Source organism: Anomalospiza imberbis, chromosome 4, assembly GCF_031753505.1.
Source record: "Anomalospiza imberbis isolate Cuckoo-Finch-1a 21T00152 chromosome 4, ASM3175350v1, whole genome shotgun sequence".
Taxonomy (NCBI): Eukaryota; Metazoa; Chordata; class Aves; order Passeriformes; family Viduidae; genus Anomalospiza; species Anomalospiza imberbis.
The window spans coordinates 53,298,080-53,321,357 of NC_089684.1; the positions used below are offsets into that span (position 1 = coordinate 53,298,080).

The window sequence follows — 23,278 nt, forward strand, 5'->3', positions numbered from 1 at the left end:
TTTAGCTCTCCTGGGTTTATTACACAGAAGTCTCACATGTTCTAGCTGTAAAATATGGTTGCTTCCCTTCTGCTTCTCATCACATACAGAGGGAGCTGAGGACAACAGGATCCCAACTTGATACTCTCTAATTGACATTAAAGCTCAATTCATAAATATGGAAGAACACAGTGTAAATAAATGACTCGTGTGCAAAGCATTTCTAAACATAGTCTAAATAAGGGCAGAATAATTATATGATAGGGATGCAAAGGGTTTTCATAACTACAGGGCCCAATTTTCTCTAAGAAAATTTTCTCTTGGGAGAGCTTATTCCAGTCAGACAGAAGAAGCAGGGAAGACATACTTGTTTAAAAAGAGGTTTACATCAACAGCTTATTTGTGTAAACTTTAATCTCCTTACAGTAGAAACATACAGTCAAAGCCAAAAGTAGTGTAACAATTTTACAGCAAAGCTTACCAGTAAAAATGCAACACAAGTTTGTATCAAATTCTTAAAAAAATTGTGCACTTTCTCAAACGTAACTTTGTTCAGCACATCGTTTTGATTTATATATAAGGCATTAATTCTATAAGAATCATTTACTATATTCCAAAAATCGCATGACCTAGGTGTAACACTCTATAGCCTGACACCATTTTTGTTCCTTTCATTATTTACAGATTTCATCTACCTGCATCGACATGGAGCACAGAAGCACTAAGAACAAGCTTTGCCAATAACAGGTTCACATTGAAAAAGCTACATAAAAAGGAAAAAAAAAAAGCTCAATTTTGTATTGCAATAACTTGGGTCTGCTACAGCTATGATTGCAGTTTAAGAATAATTCCCTCTTTTGTATACTTCCTCACTTCTAGTAGTATTTGGATCTGTCCATATGCAGAATTGAATCTGCTCTGTATCTGAAGGAAGCGGGACCCATTTCTACAAGCTACCCAAAATCAGTTTTTCTCCTCCTCCCCAGAACACAGTTTATTTGAAATTTAAATCTTCTATAAATGGCATCTTTGAAGTCATTCTAGCTACTATGTACAGAAATGGCTCAGGCAATTAAGTTAGTCCACCTTGTCATTAGTCAACAGGAAGAATAATTACTGTAGCTGTAAAGGAGGTATCTAGTGTTCCAGAATAAGTGAGTTTAATTATGGTGAGAGCTCCCTCAATTCTATTTACATGAGGACTTCAGGCTCAATGTTAAATAGCAAGTCATCGTTTCCTCGTCGAACTTCAAGTAGTAGAGGTGATTCATTCATCACAGCCTCCTGCAGGTCACTGGAAGTCAGCAAAGGACGCCCGTTGACTTTCACAATAATGTCTCCATCTTGGATCCCTCCTCTGCAAACACACGAAAAAGGCAGTAAGGATGCACTCAATGCAGAGGAAAAGTACAAAGGCTATTCACCACTTCTTCTGCAAATGCAATAGATTTGGAATTGTTTTATTCTCCACGGAAGGGAAATTCCAGCCTCCTGACTGTGAAGTAATAACAGGTGGCACATGCTAAATGCAAAATAAGGGTCAGGTTATTTCACCGAGGATTTTTTCTTAAACAACAAAAACAATTTTCTCATGTCTTCTACAAAACTACAGCAAATGAAAAAGAGAAAAGGCTTTTATCTATTATAGATTCACTTTACTCAGTCCATTTGCAAAACCATGCTTTTATGCCACCAATATGTATTTCAAGAACTGAAAATTAAAACCTCAATATTTCAAGACAAGTACACCAGCTAAACTATTGGGAAATTATTTCTCTCTTGCTGTTCAAAAGTAATCCTGAATAGCTGCTTTTATTACTTTTGCTTTTGATCTTTCTAAAATCATTTTTAGAAATATTTTATTTATTTTGTAACTGTTCTGTAGAATAGCCTCTTCCTTTAAGATTTAGCACTGTCTCAGATAACAGCTCTGACAGTGCCCTATGTGAATGCTATTCTGTTTCCTGCTTAAGCTTAATCCAAGTTTCTGTTTATTAATATTCAACATACTTCACAAAACTCCTCAAATTAATTAATTGTATTTGGGATATTCTTTTTATTTGCACACTGTTAGTGTTTCATAATGTCATCAAAGGTTGTAGTGAGGTGGGTGGCAGTCTCCTACCAAGTAACAAGTGACAGGACAAGAAGAAATGGCCTAAAGTTGTCCAATGGGAAGTTTATATTGGGTAACAGGAAAAAATTCCATCACAGAAAGGGTTTTCAAACACTGCAAGAGGTTGCCCAGCAAAGTGATGGTGTCACCATCCCTGGAGGTATTTAAAAGATGGGTGAAAGTGGCTCTTAGGGACAGAGTTTACTGGTGGCCTTGGTTCATGGTTTGAATTGATGATCTTAAGGGTCACTTCCAACCTAAACTATTCCATGATTAAAATAGTTCTGAAATGCTTCATTTTTGTAGAGGTGAGCAGAATCTTAGCACAAATATTTTAAACCTAAAGGCACAATTTTTACTTGTTTAAATACATATCAAGCCTGGTATGAGGAAATACTTGAATATAAAAAGAAATATTACCTTCTAGTATCCCTTTTGGAGGTTTATTTGTGGTCAAGATAAATAATGTGCTCCACCTACCTATGAGAAGGTGAGTTTGGAACAACTTCATGTACATAAATTCCACTTCTGACATCAGGAAAATCAGCATTACTGTGCTTCAGTTCCTCCACCAAGCTAAAAGAAGAACAAAGTTATACAGAATTTGGTTACACTACAAAAGCATATAAATATTCTTATTCATTTAAACTTTTTGTGACAAAAAGTAAACAGCTTAATTAATCATTTGCCTGTTGTTTTGTGATGAAAATGTAGGGGATTTGAACTTGGATTAAAACAAATCACATAGATTTTAAGAGAGGCAAAACTCCTTACCTGTGCATAGCATGCTAAACTTAATGGTCTTGCACATCTCCTGCAAGAATCTGAATTTGGCTTTTTGTAGCAGTAGCACAGAGGGCCTTGCTCATGAGCACAAGAACAGGAGCACTCTCAGGGACAAAAAGTTTTTCTGCCCAAAGAATTAATGCTGGTGACAGGGCAGAAATTTGCTAACTTTTTCTGTTTCTTTTATTTTGCAAGTCATTCTTAATTTGTCTTTATCTAGAACAATAGAGTTTTTGATAACTGCAGAGAGAAGATAGATCAGACCTGGAAACTTCAGTTTCCTCAAGTTGTCTTCAGCAACTTTTGTGCATCACTTTCTAAAGAAAGAAGACAGGAACCTGCTGCAAAATACAGCCTCTACAAACATCCCCTCATGTCAGAGATGATGACATCATTTCAGATCTGTGTACAATGTGGGTTAAAACCCATTTCTAGAAAGGAAGATTTTAAACCAAGGATGGATTACTGGGCTGTCTGCCATGAAAAATTTGGGTCTCACAGAAGGAAAACAAGCCAAAATGGCTACACAGCTTCTCTTTATTTGATTTAGTACTGAGGCAGCTAACAATTGAATAATTTAAGCAAACACAACAAGGCAAGAGGTCTTTTTCTGAAAACAGGCCTGCAAACACCTTACATGGCTTCCTTAGATGTTCCAAAAGCAGTAAACTCTCACATCATGTTCCCAATTATGCAGAGTAACATTCGAAGTTTCTCTCCATCAGTGATGTTAATGCCATTACACTGATTCATTCCAGCTGAGGATCTGACCCTTCAGGGAAGACTGCAGGAGAGTAACTCAAGGAAAAAAAGATGGCTTTACTACAACCCCAGCTGGAAATTGTCTTGTTTAATTTTGCAGTCTACTGCCACATTGGAAACATGCCTACTGCTGGGAAAGAACATCAGCATAAGAGCCCTCATTTATTATCCAAGAATATACCTGGGTAACAGCAAGACACAAAGCAATGTAAGAGGGAAAATGCAGTAAAAGAGCCAGAGGAGGGTGTCCATTTCTGGCTTTGTTAACATGGAGGCACAAAGCTTTAGTTTGGCACTTTAGCAGCTCATTCTAGTTAATGCTTAGGCACCAAACCTCACACCATATGGCCTCCACTGGCACTGATAAAACAAACAACGCTCCATCAGCTGATCGGCCATTGGCACTCAGAGTCACCTGAAAGCACCATTTTGTTTAAATGCCACCTAAACCTCGTGTAACTCCAGGTGTCCTTGTCAAGAACCAAAATCTGTGTTCAGGCTCTTCCTATTTTCCCTCAGCCATCAGCAGGACATCCACTACTATCAGTATTTAGAGAATTTCCAGGTCTCAGAACACAGATTTCACCTGTATCATTTAAATGCCTGCAGACTTCCTAAAAGCCAATGCCCATTTCTGGATCTCTGGAGAATTGTAGAGAAAGATGAATGAAGTTCTGAACCACTGCTGACCACATCTTGAGTGCATGAACATACAATTACCTTTCTAAGATACTTACGCAGGTGTTATTGTCAGCATTCTGATGCCAATGAAACGTTTCTTCCCATCTGAAAGGAACACAGAGGATAATTAAGAAATTTAGGAAAACACTGACAAAAACAACTGCTCTGATGACCCAAAAGAGCTGAAAATTAAAACAGTGTATCAGATTTTAACAAAACTAAACAAAGTCACACACATCTGTACTAAAGTGTTTTTTTTTTTAATTAGCTTTGGTGTACAGAATGACAATCCCCCTCCCTGCAACTAGGGGTAAGAGAGAAGGCTCATTTACACTCTATAAGAGTCTTTCCTCCAGGAAATTCTGGAAATTACTGTGATTTAGTATCACATGAATTCAGTAAATGGAGAGTTTCATAACCAGCTACTATTTAATCTGAAACTGGTCAAGACAATTTAATCATACGATGTTGTTCTTAAAATGTAGAAATGGAATCCAAACAAATCTAAACTTCCACTTTTCAGAGAAAGGGCAATCAAAATATCCACACTGATTATAATGAAATGGCTTGTTATTTCTACCCCAAAGAATAAAAAGTAAGTTGAAAAAAAACCCAAAACACATAGACCTTTGCCAAAATGATCACAAAAATACTCAGAGGGCTGGAGCACCTCTCCTGTGAAGATGGGCTGAGGGAGTTGGGGTTATTTAGCCCAGAGAAGAGAAGGCTCCAGGGACACCTTAATGAGGTCTTTCAGTATTTAAAGAGGGCTTGTAAGACAGGACAAAAGCTAATGGTTTCAAACTAAAAGAGGGCAGATTAGCAGAAGGTATCAGGAAGGATTTTTTATGATGAGAGTAGTAACACATTGGAACGTGCTGCCTAGAGAAGTGGTAGATGCCCCAGTTTTCAACACTCAAGGTCAGGCTGGATGCAATGAAAGGTGTCCCTGATCAGTGCAGAGGGGTTGGACTAGATGACCTTTAAAGGTCCCTTCCAACAGAAACTATTCTATAATTCTATGATTCATCAGGACTCTCTGGAATTTTAATGGTGAGAAATCACTCCGTTTAGGAAGAATACCACATTTCTGAAGTTGGCTTTTAGTAAGTCATGATATTGCACAGCTGGCTTATGAAAAAAAATGCAGTTTGATGACTTCCTACAGTGAGTGCTGCAGTACTCAGTTACATCCGGCATGAAACAATATTTCTCCTTACTTGTTCCAGCACAACGACTTCACAAGATCTTTGAGTTTCTCCAGGTTCTCATATGAGGAAAAAGGAGATGTACACAGTCTTCTCTAGCTCTTATTCTTTCCAAGAAAAATGCTCCCAAGCAAAGGATTTAGTTCTGAATATTATACATGCCAAGTATTCCCATTGGGATCACTGAAAATGTTGACTACTAAACATTGGATTTACTACACTCTGAAAAATCTGGCATCCATAACTGTCATCCACCTCTACTTAGCCCTGAAATGTCTGGCTCTCCTCTATTTTAAAGTAAAACTAGCAAGATCAAAATCAGCTATAGTAAGAGTGTCAAGAAGTTCAATTGCTCAAATTTGAAGTCTGAAGAGCTTTGGGCATGACCATGAACTAGCTCATGGTGCTCCTCCAGTCCCCATGGCAGAAATGTAATTTTTCACTTTTTAAAAATAATTAGACATGATAATTCTCCCACCTGAAAATAATCCCCTTGTCCATGCAATGTGGACAGTTAAACAATGAAATTCCTTTCATAAAATCAGTGACAGCATCTGTGGTGACAGTTTTCTCTTTGCATTAAACAATTTAATGCTGGTCATTGCCTGTGAGGCAGAAATTTGCAGAAACACAAAGAATCTGGAGCCCGAGTTAGAAATGTTTACATGATGAAAAATGAAAACGAAAGAAGAGACAAAAGAAATTGACTTGGAAGAAACAGAACAGCAAGAATGAAAAACCACTGGAGAAATGACACTAGTGATAAAGGGAATTATTTCTGCAGTGGATAAAGATTACATGTAAATGAAGCATTAGGGAAAAAAATAAATCTTGCAACTATAGACTTATTCCTAACCAAAATTCTAATTCTACCTTCAACTTTGGGCAGGTCAAAGTATTATTTCACTCCTGTTTATACACTGAAATTCAAAAAATTATAAGATGTACTTCAGAGAAGCAAAAGTAAAAAAAAATTTGAAAAATAAATGATAACATTTCCTGTGCCCCAGGATATTTGAAGCAGTGACAGTCACAGTGACACTAACAGAAAGTGTGAATCCTTTTGATTAGGGAATTATGTGACATGATTAAAAATAAAAATCTGTATGTTACAATCACAGTATAAAGTTGAATCTTTCACAGTTTTTTCCTAGGGTTCTTCTATGGGCAAAGCTGTCTCCGGGCCCTTAGCTGGGCTCATCATTCTGTGGAGGTAAAGGTGCCTGTAGGAGCAAGGTGACTGATTTCAGTGGTGACATCTCTAAGCTTCACTGACTATCCAGCCCCGGTTACCAGGAGATGGTGGGCTCTGCACAAGGCCTGAGTTCATGCCTCTGGGCCAGGCCTGCAGGCTGAGTCATTTCTTCTCCCTGGATTGGGATGAGCAGGTTGGTTCTAAAGAGTAATATCACTAATGAGACACCTGTTTGTTTCAGAAACCAACAATAAGTTAGTAACCAAGGGGAAAACATAAGTTTTTTTGACATGTTGACTGAAACAAAATTATATCAGCTACTTTGAAATGCACTTGTCAGCATACAATTAGCAACTTATTTTCAACTACTCCTCCCCTTTCCCTCAAATTAACAGTGAAAACAATATGATCTGTGGAATTCAGCAAAACACAGATGAGGGGACCCATCAGGTTTGTGATGCTCTCATACAAGCAGATGCATCACTTTAAAACCGCTGACTATGGGAAGTTTTCGAAATAACAGTATCTGAGAGGACAGTGGTGCAGGGAAACAACCCTGGCATCAGAACTGGATGAACTCAGGAGAAGACAAGTTTAATAACAAAAAGATTCAAGCGAAGAAGCAGCAGCAGCCAACACTTATGGTAAAAGATTAGTAGTAGGGTGTGGACAGATAAATTGGCAAATGAAAGAGTAAGAAGGTTTGGCTTGGATGCAGCATTACGAGATCAGATTTGGCTGTGCAGCCTATAGTATGACATCTAGAACAGGGTGACAGATATGGTGCAGGCACCATAAAAAAAAGTCTAAAGTACTGCAGTTGTCATTGCCAATATTCTTAGATTTATATGCTCTCTGGTGCACAGGCCATTCTTTCTGCCTCTCTCCCATCTTCCCACGTATTTCTTCATGAATTAGTAACAGCTCTTCTTCCACCAGGGCCTGAGAGTCTGTCACAATATCTGATTATATAGCACTGACATACATGACCATGATATAATATAGGTCAGGTTCTATGGACTACATCCCACCTGTGTACAGGTGCTTAAAAAGGTTTTTACCTCATTTTCTACAGTATACCTTATTCTTTTTGCTTGGACAATAAATTAAAAGAGGAGAATAAAACTCCTTAAACAAGTTCTCCTTAAACAATCTGTTCTCAAGATCATTTGAGACAGTGATGATTCATCTGTGTCCTCACTATTCTCAGAGGCTCTATTTCCCGTATTTATATACACACTGTCTGCTCTTTGGGGGTGTGAGTAATAAAAAGTCTCTCCCATTTCTGTGAGATTGTTTTCTTTTTACCAGTCTGTGATGCTCTATAATGGAGAAGGTTCTGCTCCATTCACTAGTAGGATCTCACTCCCATGTCTTTTGGCACTTCACCTGAATCAGTATAATATTTGGAAGATGTCCCTGTTTCTTGCAGACCTTACCTTTACTTTGTTTGTCATGTGACTCTGTGAGAAACTGAGTGATACGGTCTGAGGGAATAGCAAAAGAAATTCCAGCTGTGACCTTCAAGGTGTTAATTCCAATCACTTCACCATCCTGTTGAGAGACAACACCCAATTAAATTTGTTCCTAAGTACAGGATCCAGCTCCCTGCCTAGCATTTCATGTTAAAAAAATAGTGTAAGAAATTTTAGAGTGTTGTAATCACTCAAGAAATAAACACTACTTATAAGGGAGGAACTGGGCTTTGATTCATGATCCATTTCACATTTAACTGTGATGGCCAGAGAGACTGCAGTACAGTGTGTTCATCCAAGGTCCATCCCACTACTCAGCAAGACATTCCCTCTGCCAAGTAGGCAGTGGAGTCACTACTACCACTACAGCCACAAGTCACTGCCCTGCAAAACCAATGCTGATTTAAACCAATCTACTTGGAAAGAGTTGTGTGGGTGAGCCAGGTCCCATCTCTGTTGCACATCCCAGGTTCCACAGCATGAACCAGCGTTACTGCTCCCTCCAGATCTGATATTCCTCTTTGCTATGTAACATTTTCTGTGCTCAATGGGGAAATGTTTTCCTATGGTGTGTGAACTGAGACTTAATTTGCATATTCTGCATTAGCTACAGGCTATCTGCCTACCATTATCTAAAAGAATGGAAGCTGGAATGATCTATGAATCTTTCCAAAGGAACATTCTTCCACTTGAAACTAGTTCTTGAAATAAAACCAACCAACCAACAAAACCAAGTCATATGGACTTACCAGATTAACTAGAGGCCCTCCAGAGTTGCCATACTGTAAAAATGACATAAGGGAACAATAAATTAATACTTCACTGTTGGAAATGCAATTCTCATTATAAACAGTACTGTAAGTAAATGAAAGACAGGAGGTCATTTCTTAGGCAGCACTGACAGACACAATATCAATCACAGAAGATTACAAGTAGGTCTTATCCTATCCCTCCACCCCTCTCATGATTACAGTTGGGTTTTTTTTCAGAAACAGGAATTAAGTTAGGAGCCACTCCAAATAGACAGACCCTGGGTTTAAGACATTGAATAGCTAAAACTAGCTTTTTGATTCTTCTAAAGCCTGTCAGAACAAGGTTTTGAAATAATAAATTGTTATTTAAAGTTATACTTCAGTGAGGTGCTGGTTCAATTTTTGTTTCACTCATCACTTTGGTTTGTAACACTGTCAGTCTCTCATTCTCCATTGGAGCAGAATAGAGTGCTTAACATATTTAATCACAGAATATTGCTATGTGGTAGCTACTACATAAGGATTGATTTAGTAACCACAGACACACATTCCTCTCTAGGGAAGGCATAGAGCAGCTCTGAACAGCCCAAAATTACCTAATACCTAATGCCTTTCAAGGAAACATGCAACAGGACCACAGGAAATGAGAGTTGGGGAAGTTGCTTGTCCATCTTCAAGCTGGCTCAACAATTTGTTTTTGAGTGAGGCCAGAGTTTTCAAGTAGGTTTGCAAAACAGCCAAGAGCAGCAACTTACCACTCAAAAGAAACAAAAGCTAAGTGATGTATGACAGAGAAGTGAGACACAAACTGTTTACACTTAGATAGCACTGGGCAAAGTTTAGATTCTTAGAAGAATAAAATAGACATTAAAATTTATAAAACAGCTTCAAAGTTCAAATTAAAGAGAGATAAGTTCCTTATATTGTATCTCTCCAATGACCTGAGGCTGCACACGTGATTTTTATGTCTGACTGGCACAAAGAAACCAAAATAATGATTTTTCAGCCTTGCTCAGCACGTAGTCTTTCATTCACTTGTCTCCTGCTGGAAGGATGTGACTTTCAGCACATGCAATTCAGCTCCATTTAGAACCTTATGGCCCTGTTTTCTCCTGCCCTATGTTACTGCTGTCCCAGCGTTTCTCAAAAGGCAGCTGCATGCACATTCCTGCAGGAAAGTCTTGGCTGAGCCACAGGAATGCTCTGAACAGACCAACTCTCTAACTCCTCCCATTCTCAGGAGAAAACGAGTGCATTAGCTAAGCACAAAGCATCCTTATGCCAGGGACCATCTTCATATTTTGCAGTCACAGATGCCAAAGCAATTCAAACTTAGTGTCATTTTCCTCACCTCATCTGCTATCACTCTTCCTTTGGTCCAGCATTATCTGACACACTCTGCTACCTTGTCTAAACCTGCTCAGTAGCTTTGGAGGGCAGCAAATGTCTAAGTACATACACAAGGAAGGAGTCAGAGCTTGAAAAATGTATATAGGCAAGAAGTCAAGAATCCCATGTTCCCATTCTGTCTCCACCACCAATCCAGTGTGTGCTCCCAAGTAACCCATCTTGCCTAAGTTTTCCTTAGTCTCCTTGCACAGCTGAAAAGAGTAATTCCAATTAAATGTCTGGAGAGGTTCAGCTCCTAGGTCATACAAAAGCTTTTTGAAAAAGTTCACTTTTATGTCATATCTTAACACAAACAATAACTACCCTCTTTTTTCCTCCCCACACAATTTCTTTCAACATGTCTGTGACAATAACCATTTGTAAAGCACTCTGTGTGTGTAAAACACTATTATATCTTGTTATGTCAAATTTGACATTCAAGTCCAACAAACAAAACCTGAAAATATTTTCCTCTCAATGTGTAACAGATTTAAGGTATAAAAATTTCAGGCCATTTTCCACCTCAGCTATGTGTACAGCACTCTTTTCAGAAGCAGTACAAGCTAAACACACACCCAAGCACTTCACTTGAGCTCTTTGGATCACTCCAAGATGCTCTGAAGGAACAATATTTTAACGTATTTCTACATAACATGCAATGCTAGGACCCTTGGCTCCAAACCGTACCCCAAACTTTATGTTATTTTCCACTTTGATTCTTGTTTTGATTATGTGGTGTGCAAAGGGAAAACAAGAACAACAAAAACCCCCAGTCCTCTCCTTATGTTCTTACCTGGGTATCCTGTCATTAAACTGAAGCACATATTCTCAATGTGACTATTCCATCTGCTTCTAATGGATGGAGATGAAAGAAATTTTGGCTCTATTCTACAGCTTCCTTGACCAGAGCAACTCAGCAAGCAGAGAGAAATGTTTTGATTTACTGCTGGTTGATACAACCACGTTGCTGCATGAGATTGACAGAATTCAAAGCATCTGACCTATGCAGCATCCGACCTATGCAGCATCCTCACAAACAACCTCAGTGGGAGAACTTTTATTTATCATTCCCTTCACAGCACTGCCTGAACACACCTTACAGACACTGCATAGAGCTTTGAAAAAGAAGAATTTCACTGATGTTAAACAAAGCTGCTAGATTCATCTCTCAGAGCACTTCCATGCTGCATAGTGGGGACAGACTGTGAAGTGGAACTCATCCCACACCTCGTGCTTACATTAATAATGGCATCTGTCTGGATGTAATCCATGTCCGAGTCCCGCAGGCCCAGCTCTTTGCCGTCTCGCTGAGCAGTGCTGACAATACCTGTGGTCACAGTGTTCTGTAAGGCAAATGGACTTCCAATTGCCACCACAAATTCTCCTGGCCTCAGATCAGCAGACTGTCCCAGTAACAATACTGGTAGTTTTTTCTTAAGTAAACACAGAGAGAAAGAAATAAGCATTAGTTCATACTTGAAAATAACCTGATTGCAAAGATCAAAAACTAGCAAAAACTTAGGAACAAACATTTTCCATTACATTAATGAAAGAACCACTCACTATCCTATACCCAAAACTTATGCTAGGAGGGTTGCGGTTTTAAACCGTCTTCAAACACAAACAGCTATGTGTAGTTCCTTGCAATTTCACTGAGAAAAGAGCATCAGAATTTCCCTGTTTTCCAGCAGATTGTTGCCTCTCTCTAGAAACAGCATAAAACACAACCATTGACCAGTTCTTGACTGCCACTCTCTCTGCATTATGCCCAACTAATAGTCCATGCATACTGGCACAAAGCTTAGAAAATTTAGCCTGGGTATTTACATAAAGATAGAACAATTTTGCCACATATTAAATGAGTGGCATTTTTTTTCTTCTTCGTTTTTTACAGTTTCTTGCACAGAAGACAAAGTAATTTAATTCCAAGATACCAAAAATTTCCAGGCTTGTATTTCAGTACATTGTTTTGCACAGATCTTTCTAAGGAATCCTTAAACATATATTCTAGTCAATCACTTTGTACTAAGTGAAACTGAAACTGCCCAAATGAAGGCATTCTCCTGTTTATGTCACTCACCTTAGGGTGAATCTTTATTGTTGCAATGTCAGATTTCTTGTCAATGTCTTTGATGGTTGCTTCATAGGTATCTCCATTCTGGAGCTGTACCTTCAGTTGTTGTCTCCCTGATATTGCATTTGTGCTTGACACCACGTGGGCATTGGTCACAATTAAACCAGAATCAGACATAATAAACCCAGATCCACTGGAAAGGGGGACATTTCGACCAAAGAGAGGGTGCCTGTACAAAAAGCAAGCATTTTTGTGTCATAAGGGAAACCAACTAAAGAGAAGATTATATTAAACATCACTTACCACCCTCCACCCTGAGAATCAAATTTTTAAAAAAATTACAAAGAAAAGATCCCTTCCTCAAAATTGTGACTGATTTTAGTAAGTCAGGGAAATAGGAACTGAGGTTTACATACAATCAGCAGGATCCCTTTTCCTTTGGTTTCCAATTCTGTGTTTATAAACTTCCTTGCACTGAGGGTAGGTGACAAAAAAGAAAGGAGAAGGAGCACGTCTGATCCCACAGGTTATTGATTACATACTGAAAGAGGGAAATAATAAAGCTAAAAAATAAACTGATCATCTAATGGGAAAAGGGGAAGAAGGAACCTTGCAGCTGGACAGAGGCATAAAGGAAGAGACAAGGTCTAAGGGGATCATGAAGCTCAGTGCAGACTGGGTGGAAAAAGCATGTCTGGAAACCAAAACGACTAGGAATGTGAAAGAAAAAATCAAAAAACACTAACAAAGGGTAAAACTTGGTGGGAAACAGCATGTGCTGCAAAACAGACAGGTAAAAGATTCTATAAACTGTTCAAGGCATTATAAAATTTCTCTGTGAACAACTGCTGTAATGACCTCAGATTGTTAGGGAAACAAAGTGCCTGTGTAGCAAAAGATGAGAAAAGGCCCACAAAGTCTTTCTTCCAAGATATGGTCCTGGTTAGAATATTATTTGAAAGTTCTGGGCTATTTAGCGGTAAACAGCTAATCAGCAGCTATTTAGCAGTAAACAGCTAATTGGAGCCAATCCCAGGAAAAAGTAGCATCAAAATTAGCACCCAGCAAGCTGCTGGGCAAGCATTTACTTGTAGGGAAAGAACAAGCAATCTTAACTACATATGCAGAGATCTTAAACATCTTCAGCTATAACATCCTCTCAAAGGACCAATCACCATGTGTATAAAACTGTCTCCTGATATACTTGATTGTCTTGATTTTGTATATTAAAAAAGCCTACAAAAATTCTCCAATAAATTCTTATATCTGTGGAAATTGAGAGGACTCCATGAAGAAAGGTATTCCCATAATGGAGTATATGTGATATTTGCAGTAATTTGTTTCGTTTCGACAGCAGGTTGTTCTGAGGACTCGTATTTAAACCTCTCAGGTTGTTTTGAGCACCAATTTTGATCTTGCCACCTCAGGTCCAGCTTCAGCATCCTGAATATTGGTGATGCACTGGTTAAAAAATTTAGTAAATGTTTTTTTTCCAGCTTAGCGTCTGAATATATATATACGCACACATATGTGTGTATATATACATATACACACACACATATATATATATATATATATATATATATATGTGTATGTATTTAAATTGAGATAACAAATAAAGTCCAACAAGCAAAAGGTCTTAGTGAAGGCTGAAGAGACCCCCAAAGATAAGACAGACTTATTTTAGGGTAGACAGTATATATTGTATAGTTCTGTAAACCCATTAGAATAGATCTACTGAACAGGAACAAAACACAAAAATACGTGGTTCTCTGGAGAAATGGATCTGCTGTAATGTTTTAGAATATTTTGTGAACCTCACAAATTCAAAAGGAAAGTTACTATGCTGTAGACCTTTGTTAAGCAATGTAACTAAAACAAAGAATTGAAAGTGTTACCTGAGGAAAAGTTCAATGTGCACAACTGCAGGTGCAATCTTTTCCACCACATCAGCTATGAAGTTGAATTTGTATCTTGGGCTGCTGGACTGTAGGTGACCTATACTAGCAGAAAGAATTGGATATGTTAATAAGACAATACATTTTTTTATCAAGTAGGCAAGATGAACCTGCCTTGATTTGGTCTGTTTCTCTTACTAGAACAGTTTCCAAACAGTGCTGGAAAAGGAATCAAAGTCATGAAGTCTGTTCAAAACTTACCTAGCATTCTGTGTGATCCTTAGAAAATTAAACATCAGCATCACTTAGCTCTAAGTTCTTTTCTTTGGAAGTCTACAAGCTCTGTCTCGAGCATTTTTCTGAAAACAACTACTTGTTATTATCTAAGATACATAGGTTCATAAGATAGGTCAGGCTGGAAAGGACCTTAGGAGGTCTCTAGTTCTACCTCCTGCTCAAAGCTGCATCAGCTTTGAGGAAGGGGAAACAGAGCTGGGACTTGCAAAACTCCAAGGATGGACACTCCAGAAATTGCCTGGGAAATGTGTCCCACTGCTTCACTGTCCCCCATGATGTATAGGTTTTTCTTACATCAAGTGTGAACTTATTGAGCTCATGTTCCAACTCATGCCCTCTTGTCTCTCATCCTCCCATTATGCACCTCTGTATGGATCGGGCACACAGGGAGCTCAGTACTCTCAGTTTCTCCTCATGTCCAGTTCCCCCCAGTCATCCTCATGACCTTCTGAACTCAATCCAGTTTGTCAATGCCTTTCTTGTACTGAGAGATCCAAAACTGGATGCAGTATTCCAGATGCAGTCTGACAAGTGCTGAATACCACAGCTGCAGAATTTGGGAGTCACAATTCAAACTTAAGTTCTAATTTTTTTTTTAATTGACACGTTAGAAACTTGCTTTAAATAACAACCTTTGCACCTAAAACTTTTTGCAAATTCACATTTAAGCTGTCACATGCAGCTGGGCCTAGCAATAAATTACTAAAATGTCTGACAAATGTCTGTCTACCAGTATGGTACTACATTAAACAGCACTATACACAGCATTCATTAAGAGTGAATAAAATAGTGTGAAATTAAGATCTTAAAGAGGGGGAGGGAAAGCCCACAGCATCCTCACTTCTAATGCCACAGCATCCTGGATTCTAGCACCACAACATCCCAAAGGAATAGCACTGTTTGTGCTGAATGTCATATTCTCTACAGTCCCTGATACACAGAGTTATATCACCACATTTGTAAAGCATATGATAGGGGATGTATCACCACACTCAAATAACAACCTTTTGTGTTCACAGCCTGAAGCTTTAAAATTATCTATGGGATCTAGCAAAGGGAGCAATCACAGAAGTCTGTAAGTTCTTTATCCTGTTACTGGACACAGGATTTACTTCTGAATGAAAAGAAACACTGCTTAAACTTAGCAAGTTAGATTTATGTGATACCTAATAAACAAAAGGAACAGCTTGGCAGGACTAGATTCAGTCTATTATTTCTATGTACATTCTCATACACTCTGAAGAATCCCTCCAGCCAATTTAATGTGCTTGTTTTAGTGCTTAGTTTAAAAGAGACAAGGCAAACAGGAATCACAGAGGACAGTCAAATGTAAGCACAATATACTGCTATTTATTTTGCTTACTAGGCCACTGAAGAGTTATCTTACCTTCAGTTCCCAAGCAGCTTGCCTGATTATGCAGTATATCCTTTGAAGTCTACTGATATGACTTTGAACACTTGCCTACACAGCAAGTGTTCACTGACAGGATATAACACTGCCATCATGTTTACCTTAATAGACATGACCATGCATCAGTGAAAGGCAGCTGATGGACCAGCACAGAACTGGGGATGAATGCAGCCTTTCAGCTGGTGTAAATCAGCATAGCTCTGTGTGAGCCAGGGCAACTAAATCCATTTGCATCTTTGAGCGCTCATCTGTCCTGCCCAGGCCAAATGGACACAGCACTGTACATGGCCACAACACAGGAAGATGCCTGCCAAAAACCTCAGGTCTGGACCACTCCTGACTAGCCACCAGGCAAACAAACATCATGGGTGGCAGTGGCTTTCCAGGTAGGATTTGGGGGAGGCAGACAGAAAGTATCAGAAAGAGGTAGTGAATGCAGTATGAAAAAAGGTGAAGAAAATAAAATGCAGCAATACAGGGAGGAGTCTAAAACTGAAACAATGCTTATCTTCTTCTCATACAACAGTGAAAACATTCCTCGGCCTGAGCAGAAGCCCAGAACCTTCCTGCTGGGGTTAGCAGACAAGAATGCTCAAACTTGAAAGAAAATCCAAATCTGCACCAATATTAAAGGGAAATCTGAAACAAAGGAGGATTGAGAATAACAGGCACTCAGGTTTTGTATGAAAGGCGTGCCTGAAGATCTGGGCTGATCAGAGACGAGCTGTTTTTCCTCTTGTCTGTTGGGGACCAAACACTGGTGAAAACTGATTTACAAAGCTGAAATGCCTTCATAGAACCTGATCTTTCTTGAATCATTTTCTGCAAGCTGGCAGTGATGAGAACCTTTAAACACATTATATGATGTGCCAGGAACTCAAACTACAGTCGTGGAAGGTGTAAGTGCACACTCACGTGTACTCCCACACATACAGCACTATTTAAGGGAACTGAAGTGTTGGTTATTATTAACAGCATTTTAGTGCAAAATTATTAAACTGATGGTTTTCATCGGAAGTCCTCAATATACTTCAAAAGGGAGGAAATGAAGCCTAGGAAGCTGAAGAAGGAAGCAACATCCAACACCGACTATACTGTGCAATGTCACCCTGAATACAAGTGTTACAACTGCAGAGGTAGAATCTATCCTTTAATTTGCATTAGTTGGTAGACACTAGCTGCTGCTACTGTCCTTACTAAAAGAGAAAGTTAAATATGTATCTCCCCCCTCCATATTTCTGCTGCCTTGTGGAGCCCCACACAGCCCTCAGAACTCTGCTGCCCTGAGCATGTAACAGCTCTGAGCTCACAGCACCTTTGTAGATTTTGACCCGTTGACCTTCTGAGATTTGCCACATAGTTTTTCAAAGGTCTCTCAATAACGTGCATTATTTTCCACGTTATTACCGAGCATTCAAAATCATCTCACACTAAAAAAACCTAATTTATCTTGGCAAAAAAATATAATTTGATCCAATTAGCCATGTGTTGCATAACCAAGATTTCAAAGGTGCTGCTAACAGGTTGTATTTGAAACAAAACCAAATTTATGCTGTATGAGTCTATGCATTTCTTGGTCAAAAAAACTAGATTTGCCCAATCTGCTCCAGAGCCACAAATCCACCAGATTTTCAGCAGCCTTGAACTTTGAGCCTACCATTTCAACTAAGTGATTAGATCTTCAGGTCTCCAGCTCCCCTCGCAGAACACTCAAAATCCAGACTTCAATGTAAGTGCATAAACTGGAGCTAAAGATTTTCAGACTATTTTCTAAAATGGGATCTTATGTTTCAAATTTTATGGGCTCTGACTACACTGAATTTAAATGGCTACAGCTAAGTGCCTTTCAGAGTAGCCTTATTATCAGTTTAAGATTTTTTCCTGGATAGTGGTGTTATCTACAGGCTATGGGTTCATTTAATAGTGGTTTATTTACTTTCTTGCAGAGACAATAGACCCACATCAATCTCATTAACACTGCTCTAAACCAGGAACAATGCCAACAAATCTATAGAGTTAACCTAGTATGAAGAGAACTGGAAAAAAATTCAGCAGAAATAATCATTATAATCCCACTGAAGACAATAAAACCAGACCAATTTACATTTGCAAAAGACTGAACATTTCTGAATATCTGCCAACTTAGTCCCTGTAGAATTAAATCAAATCACACTCACTGCTTTCTTAAAGACAATACATTGTACTAAAATCCACAATTTTATATTCATTAAGAATTCGCGAGCCTGGGAAACTCATTCTTTTAAGGTTGTTTCCCCATCCCCCCTTTAAAACCAGCTTCAGAAAAGATCTGTGCACTCAGCAAAATTATTATGTCTAAGGGAGGACTGCAACCTGGCAGATCTGATCACTAGGGATAAACACTGTCCCTTACTGTGCTTTCATGGAAAGAAATGAAAGACAAATAAAAGATTATAATGTCTCTGCTTAAAAAACAGAAACATCTGCTGGAAACATAGGTTCATGGGCAGCTTTTCTGATGAATTCAGCATTAAGATCAAGTTGCATAGCTGTGCACTGACCATAAAGCCTTGGTGAGTTTAATGCCACATTATGGTTCAGGCAACTTGTTTATACAATGGATGTCTACCGTGCACAGATGAAAACAATTTGGTGAACCAACACCAAAGTGGCTTTCTTGTGCAATGCAGCAATCACAAGGGCCAGACAGAGACAGGCTGGCACAAGCCTTCTAGCATAGACACCACACTGACTTTATATGCTTGGTATCTCTCCTTTTCAAGCAACCCTCATGAAGAGATGCAACAAGAATATCCTTTTCCTGATACCTATCCTTTACAAAGCTCTACTCTGAATTGTATACCAAATACTGTACACTATCCATCCTCACCTGCAGTAACTCAAAGCAACTCAGGCATAAGGAAAACAAGCAGTACAGGAATGTGACCAAAGTTTGTGTTTCCAGCTAATACCTTGTATATTTCCCTAATTACAGCTGCAGGAAGCTTTAAGGCTTTGATAGCAATAACACCAGCAGGAGACTTCTATCCCTAACTGGGCCAACTTCTCAGAAATGCAAGTAATCATGCACTCAGTTGTTCCTCTGTATCGTCAAGGTTATGTACAGGCACACTCCAAATACCTGTGTGCAATGACTTATGAATCAATTGACTGTGTTTCAAGCACTCTTAGGAAAATGAACTTTTAGGCTCTTATCTTGCAAAGATCTGACTGACTTGGACAAGTCTTAACATCATGACCCCTTTCTTAGAGTGAATTCAGGTTAACAGTGCAGAGGACAGTAAATGGTGAGTGTCAAATCCAGCCTCAAAGGTTTTCTAATTAAGCTTTTAATTTTCCTTGTTCCATTGACAAAAGAGCACCCGTATTTAAAAAAAAAATTGCTTTCATATCTTAGGTAAGAAAATACAAATCTTTTAACATTTAAACTCTCTTCACAGAAGCTATTTGCAAAATAACCTTGCAGGGAATTTAACTGTACTAAGTTCTACTGAGAGATCAAAACCAATCCTTTGTTCAAGAAACAAGTAGATTGACTGCAGATGGCAGGTGACCAAGTAAATCCTTTGATCGAGATGTCTGACATCTTAGTAGATTGATATGTGGCATTGTTAAAACTTACAATTGCTGCCCTGAGAAAAAAGGGCTCTGTAAGACTAGATCTTCGATTACAGAGAGTAAGTATTCCATAAGTATTTCTTCAATTATTTACATGCTAGCTTGTAATAGCTTGTTGTTATCACAGTAAGTGACAGAAGGTAAGAAAAAAAACTAGCTGCTTCACAATATATTCCCATATATAAAGGTATCTAGTGTTGAAAAAAGTTTTTAAAAACCCCAGTATTTGTAGCAGGAAGTTTAACTTTGCTCAGGATTTCTACAGACTACTCCTATTAATATCTCTGAGAAGCCCCTGGGCACTGGCATATTGCAGAGCATCAGTCATGGAGTTCCCAGGCAGTACACACCCCGTTGAGTCCACTGCATGTAGAACTTGCAATCTGCCATGGTGCTTTTCAACCAATCCAGGACTAAAACAAGGAAAAAAACATTTTAAATTCTGATAATTTTTTGATTATCACTCAGTAACCCTGGCCACCTCATTCCTCCCTTCCTTCCTGCATCCTTTACTACCCATGTTTCACGCATCCCTATTCACCAGACTGCTGTCACCAGGAAACCATGGCTAAGTTTCTCAGCCTGTCTGGGCTTATCACAGCCAGAATCCAACTCAGCATCAACATAAGCAACTGAAAAAGGAGAGGAGGAGACAATTTAGGAGCCACTCTGGGTCTGTGCATGTTCTAAATAGGGCCCTAGTCATACTATGTGACACTTCTGTTATCTGAGATTGTTTTAATATATGGATGGTAAAGTAAAACTGCATTTACTTCATAACTACCTTATCCCTTCAAACTCTGAGTCATCTGAGGCCAGGCAAAAACAGCAGAAAGAAATTTGACGGCAATTTTAAACTGTCAACTTTCTTCAAAGCCTCTCATTACAGCCATTGCATATTATTGTTAAAAAAACCCCAAAAAGCAACAAAACAAACAAAAAATACCATAATTGAGTTCTATTCCTGGCTCAACCCCCAACTCAGCCTGACCTTGGGCAAGACACTCGGTTTCTTTGAGCTTCAGTTTGTTCAGCTGTACAACTGAATAAAAAAATTAAATCTTAACAGAGAACCAGATGCTTCATCTAAGCTGAGGTTTTCTGAGAAAAAAAAAAAAGCCAAAATAAAGTGAACACTAAAATAGTTGCTTTAAAAAAAGAAAGCTCTTCTGCCTCACAGCTCCAAATTCCTAAGCCTATTAGCAATAGATTCAGGAAGATTCCTTAAGGAAAATATCATATATACAAATGCCAAGCACTCACCAAGCTCTCAGACACAGCTAGCTCACTCATTTTGGTTAAACATTTTGATTATTTCATGTGGATCATTTTCAACCAAGTTTTAGGAGCACTAAAGTTAACAGATGCTGATATAAAAGGTACAGGCAAAAAACAATTTATATCTACAAAACACCAGAGAGATGGAACACTGCAACTTTAGGCTGGCATCTGAAACAATTCTTGACTCTGACAAGATACTCTGAAAGGAACTCCAGGAACATCATTTGAATATCCTCCCACTCTGAACTGGTTTACCCTTTCCAAAGATCAGGATATATATGAAAGATCCCCTATTCACAGAAAGGCTGCAACAGTACCCCTTTTCCTTCTGAACCCTCCCAATCATTTTGGCCAGTTTGCTATGAATAAACAGGATGGTTAGTGGTTCACCTGACTTAACAGAAACTCTAATGCATGTCTGAAAACTCCATTAAGCATAGCACTTTTCAGGAACTCTAGGGGAAATGTAGCAGAAGCAAACCCTTAAAATATAAGTAAGTATGTGGAAAGATATTGCCAGCATTAACACTTCCTTAAAGAGACACATTTAATACTAAAAGGAAATTACTAGCTTAAGAGATTACTAAACTTTCCAAAGTTAAATCACGAAGCCTGAAGTTGTGTGTCATAGCATATCACAGGATCTGAGCAAAGGCCTCGACACTTTACTACAACCACAAGAACATTTGATAGCTTGAGTATCAACATTTTACACTATAAAGGAGGTTCTCAGGCTTTTTTTTTTTTCCCTGCTTAGGGCTCTATAAGACTACAAAACCCTCTGGTGAAGAAAGCAAACCAGGCAAAAGACTATATTTTAGGTGGTTTATTTATTACTCAGCAATATTTTTTTCTGCCCTGATGGGCTTTTAAGGCATTTTCTGATTCGCTTGTCGGGTCAATCTGATTAACACCCCAAACCCGCGCAGGGACGGTCCCGGAGCTCAGGTGTTCCCGGGTCCCGCTGTGTCTGTGCGGGCTGTGCTGCGGTGCGACCTGCACGGGGGATGCCGCCCAGCACCGTCACCGCCGCTGCGCCGAGCGAAGGCGGCACCGGCGGGACGGGAGCAGGCTTGTGCCGCTGCCCTGCCCCCGGAAAAGGCCACGGCTGAGGACGGGGCCGCTGCCCTGGCCTGGCAGCCGAGCGACCTCCACCCACCTCGCTCCCACCGGGCGAGTGCATCCGCCTCTTGCCCCAGGAGCACTGCGGCAGCAACCTGCACCTCAGCGAGGCATCATCCACGGCCGTGCTGCCTCGGGAAACCTTCCCAAGCCCACACTGAGCATCGAGGAGTTTTGCTGTTCGGAAAGCACCTGAGCATCCATTCCGCATACCACAGGTGTCATTAGCAGCTGGGTGGGGTCTTTAGAGTCCCTAGAGCCACCCAGTCTTCCCAGGCCACTGAAAATCATGGCTTTCTTTACCCTGGAAGCCAAGTCTCCCACCCCGCGCATCGCGGCAGGTCCCACCATGCTCCTACCCGATTCACAGGCTCCCTTCTGGACCTGGGCGACGGCGGGCAGCCCGTGCTGCAGCGCCTTGCGGCTCACCGCCTTCAGCTGGCAGATGTTGTCGTAGGTCCGGCCGTCGCTGCCGCACACCTGGGCGCTGAGCTTGCACTGGCAGACGCCCTTGGCGAAGCGCTTGCCCATAGGGTAGCGGCAGTCGAGGCTGTCCCCGCAGGGAGGGTCCTCCTTGCGGCCGCAGGAGTCCCCCTCGCCCGCGGCGCAGATGAGGCAGCAGCCGCAGCGGTCGGGGACGTACCCGCTGGGGCAGCTGGGGCTGGGGCACGTGGAGACATCGCAGCGGGCCGGGCACTTGGCGCGGCCGAGCGGGAGCTCCGCGGCGTGCGGGCCGGCGCTGAGGGACAGCAGGAGCAGCGGGCTCAGCAGCGACACCCGCATCCTCGGCGGGGACAGCGGCGGCGGAGCGCGGGGTGCGAGCCCGCCCGGCCCCGGGGCAGGAGGCGGGAAGGTGCGATCGCGGCGAGGGAAGGGGAAGGCGGGCTTTATGCACACTCGGGCAGGACAGCGTCTTCTGCCCCGGGCAGCGCTTCTGCGGGCGGAGCGGGACGGCGCAGCGGGCGGAGGGCAGCAGGCCGCAGCACAGGGCCGCGGAGTCACGGCCGGCTCGGTCCCCGCAGGACGCGGCTGCCAGGACTCAGCTGGCCGGGCTGAGGAGCCGAGCCATGGCACGGAGCGCCGAAGGCAGGCGGAGCGGGACGCGGTGGGAAGGAGGCGGCAGCGCGGTAGGGTTATATGTGGGACGGGCCCGCCGCCTCCCCCAGCACCGGCAGCTCCGGCGGGCAGGCTCCACCCCGGGAGGGACGGACGGACGGACAGAAAGAGTGGGGAG

The 23,278-nt window shown here is 40.7% G+C and overlaps 1 protein-coding gene across 1 annotated transcript; it reads right to left on the minus strand.

The window, feature by feature from the left end:
• Window positions 1-377: 377 nt before the first annotated feature.
• On the minus strand, window positions 378-22,960 carry HTRA3 (HtrA serine peptidase 3). Its single transcript, XM_068188586.1, has 9 exons — window positions 22,404-22,960; window positions 14,316-14,415; window positions 12,424-12,646; window positions 11,582-11,776; window positions 8,952-8,984; window positions 8,167-8,281; window positions 4,381-4,429; window positions 2,576-2,671; window positions 378-1,336 (listed from the first exon to the last, which is right to left on the minus strand). Exons 1-9 carry the CDS (start codon window positions 22,825-22,827, stop codon window positions 1,171-1,173), a joined length of 1,401 nt encoding a protein of 466 aa, XP_068044687.1. The 5' UTR covers window positions 22,828-22,960; the 3' UTR covers window positions 378-1,170.
• Between the last annotated feature and the right edge of the window lie 318 nt (window positions 22,961-23,278).

Coding starts and splice junctions, on each gene's coding strand:
- HTRA3 (XM_068188586.1), bottom strand. CDS start 22,827: ATGCGGGTGTCGCTGCTGAGCCCGCTGCTCCTGCTGTCCCTCAGCGCC. Junction 8,985..11,581: donor AGACAGATGCCATTATTAAT/GTAAGCACGAGG, acceptor TCATTTTTACAG/TATGGCAACTCTGGAGGGCC. Junction 8,282..8,951: donor GAGGGCCTCTAGTTAATCTG/GTAAGTCCATAT, acceptor GTCTCTCAACAG/GATGGTGAAGTGATTGGAAT.